This window comes from Mesocricetus auratus, unplaced genomic scaffold (assembly GCF_017639785.1).
Source record: "Mesocricetus auratus isolate SY011 unplaced genomic scaffold, BCM_Maur_2.0 Super-Scaffold_100004, whole genome shotgun sequence".
Lineage (NCBI taxonomy): Eukaryota > Metazoa > Chordata > Mammalia > Rodentia > Cricetidae > Mesocricetus > Mesocricetus auratus.
In genome coordinates, this window is record NW_024429189.1 from 59,498,498 (window position 1) to 59,510,070 (window position 11,573).

The 11,573-nt window shown below is 40.2% G+C and overlaps 1 protein-coding gene across 7 annotated transcripts in view; it reads left to right on the forward strand.

Moving 5' to 3' along the window:
• Positions 1–11,573, forward strand: part of Ambra1 (autophagy and beclin 1 regulator 1) — a 196,486-nt gene that overhangs the window by 37,773 nt on the left and 147,140 nt on the right. For all 7 annotated transcript variants that reach the window (XM_040745841.1, XM_040745843.1, XM_040745842.1 and 4 more), the window contains exons 2-6: positions 5,814–6,067; positions 6,630–6,688; positions 7,312–7,495; positions 8,602–8,774; positions 11,046–11,112. In XM_040745841.1, coding sequence (XP_040601775.1) covers positions 5,933–6,067; positions 6,630–6,688; positions 7,312–7,495; positions 8,602–8,774; positions 11,046–11,112 — 618 coding nt within the window. In that variant the 5' untranslated portion in view covers positions 5,814–5,932. The remainder of the gene's footprint in view (positions 1–5,813; positions 6,068–6,629; positions 6,689–7,311; positions 7,496–8,601; positions 8,775–11,045; positions 11,113–11,573) is intronic.

Sequence of the window (11,573 nt, forward strand, 5' to 3'; positions counted from 1 at the left end):
CTAAACACATATTCTCTACTATTATGTTAGAGAATAGTAAGTTCTGCTTGCTTCATTTTATGAATGTGGAGATAGTTCCAGTTGCATTTGATTATTTAGGCCACACAATTTTTTTTTTAGGTTTTTCAAGACAGGGTTTCTCTGCGTAGCCTGGACTGCCCTACAACAAATTTAAGTCATTCTGTAGACTAGGCTGGCCAGGAACTCACAGAGATTAACCTTCCTCTACCTCCCAAGTGCTGGAATTAAAGGCATGTGCCAACACTGCTTGGCTACTACACAGTCATTTTATTTTCCCCCTGAATATGTTTTGCTTTGCTAACAGTTGTTGTTTGCTAACTGCTTTTGAAATGTTTCTTATAAATTTGCTATTTTTAGGAATTGTGGCACCTGTGGGTTTAGTTGGCCTTATTGTTTAGTGAGGGGAACCATCGTGAACTCAGGAGGATTCACTAATAATGACAACAGTAATAGTGAAACCTAGCACTTCCACAGCTCCTTACGGGTCTGGAGCCTTACAGCAATCTTACAAAGCAGAGGAGGAAGATCCTGAATCTCCAAGGAGTTAGGTGACTTACCCAAAGTCTTTTCTTTTTCCCCCTCCCTCAGTTGGTTTGATTGGTTGGTTTGAAATAGTCTCACCAAATAGTTCGGCTTATTTTTGTTTTTGTCTTATTTTGTTTTGTTTTTGAGACAGGGTTTCTCTGTGTAGCCCTGGCTGTCCTGGAATTTGCTCTGTTGACCAGGTTGGCCTTGAATTCACAGGGCAGGTAATAGGACAGCCAGGGCTACACAGAGAAACCCTGTCTCTGCCTCCTGAGAGCTAGAATTAAAGGTGTGCACCACCATCACCCACCACCCAAATATTTTTTTTCTTGGTTTTTACAAGACAGAGTTTCTCTGTATTGTTTCAGAGGCTATCGGTCCAGCCCGGCCTCGAACTCACAGAGATCCGCCTGCCTCTGCCTCCCGAGTGCTGGGATTAAAGGCGTGTGCCACCACCGCCCGGCCAAAATCTTAACTAGTAGGTGGAAGAAAACAGTTGGTGTAGGTGATCAAATTGCAAGAAGGACCTGTAACTTTTAGTTCTTAGTAAGTTGTGTTATATTTTAGATGATTTTGTGTAGAGCAGTTAAATATAATTACATATTAGATATCAGAGTAAATCTGTGAAGGTAATTCCTTTCACTTTGTCTCTTTGGAGTGATTAGTTTTATATGTTTAGGTAAATGGGGTAGAATCTTGACATTGATTTTGTATATATATTCTTGTCATGTCCTGTTTCTTGTACTTGTATGCAGCTTTTCATGACTAAAGCACTTATTTGGGGGAACTTCACAATGGCATTAGAGGAGAGGCTGTTCTAGACTTTCTGTGTCCCTGTCTGTTTTACTGTAAGGGACAGACTGGGAAATTTGCCTCTTCTTCCTTTTTAAAAACAGCAATGAAAAACACCTGACTGACACTGCCTCCTTAGGCACAGACCTATTTGACTTTAGTTTAATTTGGCTTCTTTTGGTTGTGAGGGATGCAGCAAAATCTATCTTATGGCTGTTAAGAACATGTCAGGAATGGTAGGGGCATGGTGGGGCATGCCACCATCCCAGCACTTGGGAGACAGAGAAGTAGGCAGATATCTGAGTTCAAGACCAGCTTGGTCTGCAAAGAGTTCCAGGACAGCTAGGGCTACACAGAGAAACCCTGGTCAAATATACCACTACTAACAAAAAAGATCCATTTTCTTTTAAACAACAGTACGTATATTAGAGAGAGATGTAATTGTTTTGGTGCCTCTAAGTTCTGTCCACCAGTCAGTAAGATGTTGCTGGTTTGAACTCTTGAGTTTAGGTCCTTGGAAATTGATAGACATGCTTTTTGGTAATAAATATTCTTATTTATTTGTTTTTTTGCTTGTTTATTTTGAGACAAGTTTCTCTGTGTAGCTCTAGCTGTCCTGGAACTCACTGTAGAGCAGACTGACCTTGAATTCTGCCTCCCCTGCCTGGTCTTTTTAGTAATCTTGATGCTTATTTTTTTTAGTTGTCTTAATGATGATATTTGTAAGAACTCCTTTTTTTTTATTCCTGTAAGAAATTAATCTTATATCATAGTTCTTTGGATTATACAATATTTGTAAACTGTACTTTGTTTTTCATTTTGATTTATAGGAGAAAGGCAGATTTTTTTGTTTGTTTTTTGTTTTGTTTTGTTTTTTGAGACAGGGTTTCTCTGTATTGTTTTGGAGACTGTCCTGGAACTCGCTCTGTAGAGCAGGCTGGCCTTGAACTCACAGAGATCCACCTGCCTTTGCCTCCCTAGTACTGTGATTAAAGGCATGTGCCACCAATGCCCGGCTGAACGGCAGATTTTTTAAAAAATTTGATTATTTAAAAAATGTTTTATTTTGTGTTCATTGGTGTTTAGTCTGCATGTATGTCTGTGTGAGGGTGTCAGAAGCCCTGGAACTGGAGTTACAGACAGTTGTGCGCTGCCATGTGGGTGCTGGAGACTGAACCAGAGTCCACTGGAAACAGCCAGTGCTCTTAACTGGTGAACCATCTCTCCAGCCCCTTTATTTTATTTTATTTTTTAAGAAAGAACCTGGACCAGTGGGGTTGCTGAAGGGATAATGGTACTTGCTACTTAATGGAACTGACATGGTTAAATAAAGGAAAGACCTGACTCCTACAGGTTATCCTGTGACTTGATGTGTGCTCCTACAAACACACACACACACACACACACACACACACACACACACACACACACACACACACACACACACACACACACACATTGTTTTGAGATTATAAATGACTTAAGTGTACTTTGTGTTGCTTTGTTAGGTCAAAGGATTTTCAAAGTATTTCTTCTGAAGCTCTTTATGTTAGGTAAAGAAAAGAATTATAGTTTCAGTACAGAGTTAAGGTGAACTGGTAGGAACTGTTTTTCTCAAACCTTCTTGGTTAGTAGTAAAAGGTAAGAAATACTAAATGGATTTGTTAGTTTGAACAAAGGGAAGCCTGGAGCAGTTTCACACCAGAATTTTGTTTCTAATCTGAGTTGTGGAGTTCTGCAAAGAGATTATGTCTTCCTGTTATTGAGCTGTAGCCTACTCTGGAGGTTGGCCTACAACTCTGGATTGACATTTTCACTGTATACATATTTATGTGGTTTAATAGTTGGTAATGAGACGCTAGGTGTGTGTTGTGGTAGTATAGTACTTGCCAAGCAAACTTAGGGTCCTGACTTCAAGCCCTAGCACTCAAACACAGCAAAGCAAACAAAATAAAACCAAGCATGGTAGCATGAGAATGAGTCAAAGTTTTATGTTTGACACTTGTAGGGAACTCACTTTATAGGCCTACGAACTTGAGGCTTGCCTTAGTCTGGAATCTTTCTGACCTTATCCATTTTATACTTCAGGAAGAAAACTCCTTCAGCACAAGCTATAAATATTTTTCCTTATGTCTGTATTTGGATGGATCTGGTTGTGTGCTTTTTAGATTGCGGCTTTTTGAGAAATGGAAGGAGGAAGTTATTGTTTGACTCTTATAATAAGTAGTTCTTCCTTTGTTTTATTTTAGTTTAAAAGTTTTTATTTTGTGCATGTGTAAGTCACAGAACAATTTTGTGGGGTTGGCTTTTTCCTTCTCCTTTTACAATAGTTATGGACATGAAACTCAGGTCTCTGTTGCAAGTGCTTTACCTGCGGAGCCGTCTTTCCACTTTCCTCTCCTTCTGTTTTAAGACAGGGCCTTGCTCTGCAGCTCAGGATGTCTTGGAATTGTGATGTAGTTTGGTCTATCTTCAAAACCTTGATCATTTTGTCTCAGCCTTAGAACTGCAACCATGACCCACTCTGACAGTTACTACTTTTGAAGTTAAAAAGCAAATTTAAAAAGTAAAAAGAAACCAGGTATAGTGACTTATTGATGTCTAAAATCCCATTATTTGGAGGCAGAGACAGTAGGAACAAGAATCTGAGACCAGTTTGGGCTATATAAACCCTGATTAAAAAACTGAAGTAGAGCTGGACTTGGAGGCACATGCCTTTAATCCCAGCACGGGGAGGCAGAGACGGGTATCTGAGAGTTCGAGACCAGCCTGGTCTACAAAGTGAGTTCCAGAATAGCCAGGGCTACACAGAGAAACCCTGCCTTGAACAAAAAAAACAAAACAAAACAAAAAACTGAAAGTAGAAACCACCTCTTAAAATTATCAAGCCAAAGGGCTGGAGATATAACTTGGTTGGTAGAATGCTTGCCTAGGGATAAAAGAAGCCCTGGGTTCAGCTCCCAGCTCCATAACTAGACGTGGTGACAGATTTGTAATCCTAGCCCTATGGAAGTGGTGGCAGGAGGATCAGATGTTCAAGCCACATACAGGGCAGACTGAACTATATGAATTTTGTCTAAAAAAATGTTACATTAAGCTACCACCCAGAAATACCTTTTTTTAAAAAAACTCTTTCCCCCTCCTTTCCTTCTTTCCTTCCTCTCTCCCTTGTTCTTTCTCTTACTCTCTCTTTCTTTTCTTTCTTGTGCTAAAGACAAAACCAAGGGCTTTAAAAATGCTAGGCTACAATTCTGTACTGAGCTACACACCAGCCCCACCACAGCTCTTCTGTGTAATTTTTGTCTATGTCACTGTGCCCTAGTATTCCAAAGTATTTTAAAATATTACTGATTTTTTGATAGTGCTAGAAATTGAATACAGCGTTTAATGCTAAACAGGAGCTCTGTCACTGAGCTCCACCCCAGCCTAGTTATTTATGTTTATTTGCTGTGTATACATGGTGTATGTGTTTGTGTACATGTTTGCCATAGTCCCTGTTCTATTGCTGTGAAGGGATACATGACCAAAGTAACTTATAAAAGAAAGCATTCAGTTGGGGACCTGCTTACAGTTTCAGAGCTTGAGTCTATGGCCATCGTGGTGGGGAACATGGCACCAGGCAGTTTATATCTGATTTACAAGCACAAGGCAGAGAGACAGGGAGAGTGAGCTCATGTGTACCTCGTCTAGAATTGACTTTTGAAAGCTCAGTGCTCACTACCAATAACACATTTCCTTCAACAAGGCTACACCTCCTAATCCTTCCCCAAATAGTTCTACTGACTAGGGACCATGCATTCAAATATATGAGTTTTGGGGCCCACTCTAATTCAAACCAGAGGTAGATGCTAGGCATTGTTTTCAATTTCTCTCCACCTTATTTTTGAGCCGGGGCTTCTCATTGAATCTGGAGCTCACTGGTTTTGTTAGGCTAGCCAGATAGCAAATTCCAGAAATCTACTTGTCTCTACTTCCCAGTGCTAGGATACAGGTAGTGTAGTGCTGTACCTGGCTTTTTACCTGGGCTCTAGGGATCTGAACTAATGTTTGGGCAGCAAGCCCTTTACCCCCTGAGCCATCTCCCTAGCTTCTTAGCTGTTTATTTTTTGTTGTGCTAGGGATTGAGCCCTGGGCCTGTACCCTTAGGCCATACCCATAACCACACATTTTGTTTTCCAAGCAGATTTATTTTAGGCATTTTTATTAAGAACAAAGATTTTTTTCTGTCTTATAAAAGAATAAGAACTGAATAGTTTTGGTAGAAATGTTCAGTTTTTTCATATGTAAAGTAGGACTATAGAAGGAATATGACAAGATGAAATATTTTTGAAAGAAAAATTCTAGAAGTTTCCTTTCTGGGCAACCATAGTTAAATAGGAAAAGAACACTTGCTCCTTTGAGATAGAATTGTATTTGCAATGGGAGCCTCTCTGGTGCAGAATAGGCATTATTTGGTATTATTCTTCATTCCTTAGATTTCCATGAGGACAGCTGACAAGGACCTGAATGGCCTCATTTTAGCTTCTTCTGTGTGTGGAGCTATTATTTGCTCCTTCAGTTCTGATCCCTGGTGTGACAGTGGCTCCTGAGCACCATGAAGGTTGTCCCAGAGAAGAATGCTGTACGGATCCTCTGGGGCCGAGAACGGGGCACTCGTGCCATGGGTGCTCAGCGGCTTCTGCAGGAGCTGGTGGAAGATAAGACTCGATGGATGAAATGGGAGGGCAAGGTAAGAAAACAGGACTTTTGACATAGGGTCTGTGGGGATGACAACAGAGTGTTAGGCACCTTAAAGTAGATTAATGGCAGAGAGTGAGAATGAACTTATCTTGTTTGTGAGACTTGATATAGCTAACTTGGGAAGTTGGTTTATATTGTTAAAGCTAAGACTAGAAATAGTTTTTCCTGTAGAGTAGATATTTTTCCTGAATTTAGATTTAACTTGATTCATAGCTTGACCATTGTTTTCATAGTTTTAGTCTAGTAATCTAGAATGGATTCTGTGCTTTAGAGTTAGAGTAAGCCCTACTTTATAAATCATGAGCCAGGCGTTGGTGGCGCACGCCTTTAATCCCAGCACTCGGGAGGCAGAGGCAGGCGGATCTCTGTGAGTTCGAGGCCAGCCTGGTCTACAAAGTGAATTCCAGGACAGCCTACAAAGCCACAGAGAAACCCTGTCTTAAAAAACAAACAAACAAAAAATAAATAAATAAAAATAAATCATGCTATCCATCTATCTGTCTGCCTATTTATTTATTTATTTATCTATTTATTTATTTGTTTTCTCCCAGAGAGTAGAACTGCCTGATAGTCCACGCTCGACCTTCTTACTGGCCTTCAGCCCAGACAGGTACCGAATACTTAGCTATAGCTTGAGATTTGTGATGACATGACTTTCTCTACTGTTGGCTTACCTTGATCATCCATGATAATCCATATAGATTTTCTGAAGCACTGGATGAATATATGAAGGTGTGCATATATGTGTTATATGCATTTACATGTGTATGAATGGGGTACTCCTGCCATGGGTACTTAACTGCTTATTTGCTGTTGGATGTATATATACGCACACGCACACATGCACACACACACACACACACGAAATGGAAAGAAAGAAGACAAATAATGCCAACCAGAAGAATAATGATACTTATACAGAAAATGGTGAAAGTCAAGGTTCGGTTCTCAGTAACATTGCTTTTTTCTGACCAGCAATGGCATGATGAATTTCTGAGATGGAAAAATTACTCTCTGAAGGCACTATGTGTCATTTGGGGACAGTGTGGGGAAATCAGAAGCTTTTAAAAATCAGAATATTTCTGTTGTGTATAGATAAATTGCCTAACGGGCATGTCTTAATTTCTTCCATTTGTAGATAGGGAATAGTGTCAGATTTTTGTTGTCTAAAGCTGGTAAAGTTTGTTTCCCTGCTACATGTTTCTTAATTATGCCTACATTTTGATTCCCTAGGACTCTTTTGGCGTCCACACATGTGAACCATAACATCTACATTACAGAGGTTAAGACTGGCAAGTGTGTCCACTCTTTGATTGGACACCGCCGTACTCCATGGTGTGTCACTTTTCACCCCACCATCTCTGGCCTTATTGCTTCTGGCTGCCTAGATGGGGAAGTTAGGATTTGGGATTTACATGTAAGTATTTTCTTGGGCTGCTTTCTTTTCTTTGGTATTTTAGACACAGAGACTTATTTGTCATTGAATTCTTAGATCTGGCAGAGAAACTAACTAACCACTTTCTTGTGACGTAATCTCAGTATCTGGTAGTCATTGCTCACTTGATGGATGGACGTGCTAGTTCATACTTCATTATAGAGTAAACATACTAAGCCTTCTTCCACCTGTTCTATTTAACATTGTATAGGAGGACACTCTAAAATGAGTTCAGTATGAACTTCCATTGTCCTAGAGTACTCCACTCATGATCATCAAAGCAAGATGCTGCTTGTCTCAATGACTAGCTAGTGAGTTGCTCTGCAGTATGTTTGCACCAAGCTGGACTTTTCACAGGTGTCAGAAGCAGGAATGGAGAGGAGGCTTTATAATTGACTTGAAGACAGTAATATTTGTCTTATAAATTATTGGCACTCCTATATTGCTGTTCTTATACATCATTTTATGGAAGACATATTTAAAGTAAGCCCTTTAAGAACTAATTTTACCTTAAATGGAAATCATTTATTTAGAGACAGGGTCTTTCTATATAACTCTGGTTGGTCTGAAACTTACTGTGTAGAGAAGGGCACCCCCAAATTCATCAAGATCCACATGCTTCTGACTCCTGAGTGCTGGGATTAAAGGCATGGACCACTGTGCTCTGATAAAGATAGTAGCTGCAAATGGAGATAGGACCTAGGGACCAAACCCAGGGCCTCATCCATATACAGCATGTACTCTACCACTGAGCTATATAACTTCATATAGGACTTTTCTCCCTTTTTCTCTTCTTCCCTCTTTCTCTCCCTTCCTCCTTTCCCTCCTTCCTTCTTTTTTCTCTCTCTTTTCCTTTCTCTCTCCCTTTCCTTTTTTCTTTTTTGAGAGAAGGTGTCACTATATGGTCCAGTCTGGCCTAGAAATATATAGAACAGTCTGTTGTCAAAATTTGTGGCAGTCTTCTAGCTGGGATTATTTACAGGTATGAGTCATCATACTTAGCTCTTCAATGTAATTTTCTTGAAGTGGACTCCCCAGTCTGTTGGCAATTTATGATCTGAGAGTATTTGGGATTGGTTCATTTGCAGGGTGGCAGTGAAAGCTGGTTCACAGATAGCAACAATGCCATAGCATCCTTGGCTTTCCATCCTACGGCTCAGCTCCTACTGATTGCCACTGCCAATGAAATTCATTTCTGGGATTGGAGTCGGCGGGAGCCCTTTGCTGTGGTGAAGACAGCTAGTGAGATGGAACGTGTCCGGTGAGTGCTGTGTTCTATCAACTATGTCAGGCACCGGACTTCCATGAGAGAACATTTACAACTACTGTCATTTCAGGAGACAGGTTGTTTATCCCCACTTAGGGAAGTCATTAGTCCTGTCAGGGTAGTTTGTTATCACCACTAGCCTAGAAGCAGTTTATTTTGTTTATTGCTTGCTCTTTATTGGCCTCATTTTGTGATCTCTGCAAATCAGGGTTATGAGGTAGAATCTTATTTAGGTTCAGAACTGTCTGCAGTGGGGTTACCCTTTGGGAAGACTTTAAAAAATATATGGGTGGTTTTTACATAGCTTGGTGGCTGATTGCTCACTATTGGCTATTTATATTTATCAAATGGAAAAATAGAAATATAAACTTGTATCATATCTGCTGACTATACTTATTTGGCCTTTGAGATCAAAACACACTTGGTGGCTTGCAGGTGTGGTGGTACACATCTGAAATCTCAGGAATCTGGTATTTAAGGTAGGAATATCATGACTTCATAGCCAACATGGGCTGCATAGGGAATCTCTGGACTAGTCAGCAAAACCCTGTCTCAAAAAATAAACTACCAGGCTGGGTGTAATGATGTGCACCTTTAATTCCAGTACTTGGGAGGCAGATGCAGATGGATCTCTGTGGTTTCAAGGTCAGCCTGGTCTGTATAGCAAGTTACAGGATAGACAGAGTTACATAGTGAGACCCTGTCTTGAAAAACAAAGAAAGAAAGAAACAAAAAACCCAGAAATACCAAAACCACAATTGAGCTGGCTTTTAGTGAGATTGTACAGCTCTTACCTATTACATATATGGCCTTGGACTCAGTTCTAAGCACTACAAAAGCAAGACATGTATTGCCTAAATTAGACTGGATGCATTGTTTTCTTTGGGAGCTTTGGACAGTATTATGGCTGAATATAGACTGACTTTCCAGTTTCTAGCCATATCACTTGATACTGATACTTTACTGTCACTGTAGTACATATGTTTTTGCCAGTCAGTGTAACCCCTGTGTGAAGGGTTACCTGAATCCGTGTGGAAGCGTTCTGATTTACCATTTAAATGGGCTCTTACATGTTGAACAGATATATGTTCAATGTAGCTGCTTAGTGTGATGCAAGCCTGTGTGTTTTTCAAAACTGAAATCATGGCCTGAAGATGTAGTTCAGTTGGTAGAGTGGCTTGTCTTGCATGAACGAAGCACAGAGTTTAATCCCTGGTACCACACAAGGTGAGTGGGTTGGTGCACACCTGTAATTCCAATTCTGGGTGGATAGAGGCAGGAGGATCAACAGTTTGAGATCATCTACAGTTACATGTTGACTTGTAAGATAGCCTGCAATGTATAAGACCCTGTCTCAAAAGAAAGAAAAAGTAGCCAGGCGTTGGCACCTTTAATCCCAGCACTTGGGAGGCAGAGGCAGAAGGATCTCGGTGAGTTCTAGGCTGGTCTGGCCTACAAAGTGAGTTCCAGGACAGTCAGGACTGTTACACAAAGAAACCCTGTCTTGAAAAAACAAAAACAAAAAAAAAGAGTGAGGGGCTGAGATGATGGTTCAGTGGTTAAGAGCACTGGCTGCTTTTCCAGAGGACCCAGGCTCATACCCACATGGAAGCTCACAACTATTTGTAACTCTAGTTCCAGGGGATCTGACACCCTCACACAGACATACATGGCAGGCAAAATATCAAAGTGAAATCCTTTTCTTAATACTTATTTCTAAACATTAGGAAGCAACATAAGCCTTATTTTAATGTCTTTAAAATTTTTTGAAAGGCGAGATAGGTGTGGTGATATACTTATATATCCCAGCATTCAAGAATCTGAGGCAGGAACATATGTGAGTTTGAATCTGATTTGGGCTCCATAGGTAGACTATATCCAGAGAAAGAGAGACAGAGAAAGAGAGAGAGAGAGAGAGAGAGAGAGAGAGAGAGAGAGAGAGAGAGAGAGAGAGAGAGAGAGAGAGAGAGAGAGAGAGAGAGAGAGAGAGAGAGAGAGAGAGAGAGAGAGAGAGAGAGAGAGAGAGAGAGAGAGAGAGAGAGAGAGAGAGAGAGAGAGAGAGAGAGAGAGAGAGAGAGAGAGAGAGAGAGAGAGAGAGAGAGAGAGAGAGAGAGAGAGAGAGAGAGAGAGAGAGAGAGAGAGAGAGAGAGAGAAAAGAAAGAAAAGAAAGAGTTTTGAAAGTGTGAAATGAGTCATCTGACAGTATCCATTTCTCAGTTAACATGGTCTTTGTTTTTTTTTTTCTGTTTTCTTTTGTGGTTTCAGTCTAGTGAGATTTGATCCACTTGGACACTACTTACTGACAGCAATTGTTAACCCTTCTAATCAGCAGGTAAGAGTCCAGCAGTTCCAACTCCATCTGAACTGGGAGTTATTCCTACACTAGAGCTCTAGTTCTGATATTATACTTTATTATTATATGTCTATTATATATTATAACTGTATTTATTATTAAAATATAATTCTGATTATATTTTAATTCTTAACACTCCAGTAGGTATTTTTCCCCCAGTCAATATTTTAGTTAAATTTCTGATGTTATCATCAAAAGTTACAGACATAGTTTTGACAGGAAAGTTAGTTTTCTAGCCCTTGTTACTATATCATGAAAAATAAACCTTGTCGGAGTTGGAGAAATGACTCAGCCATTAAATGCTACTAAAAATGACTGAGTTCCGTTTTCAACCCCCATGTTGGGCTACTGAAAACTGCCTATAACTCTAGTTCCAAGGGATCCAATGCCCTTTTCTGGCTTATTCCCATGTACACAGAGAGGGACCCACATATAATATC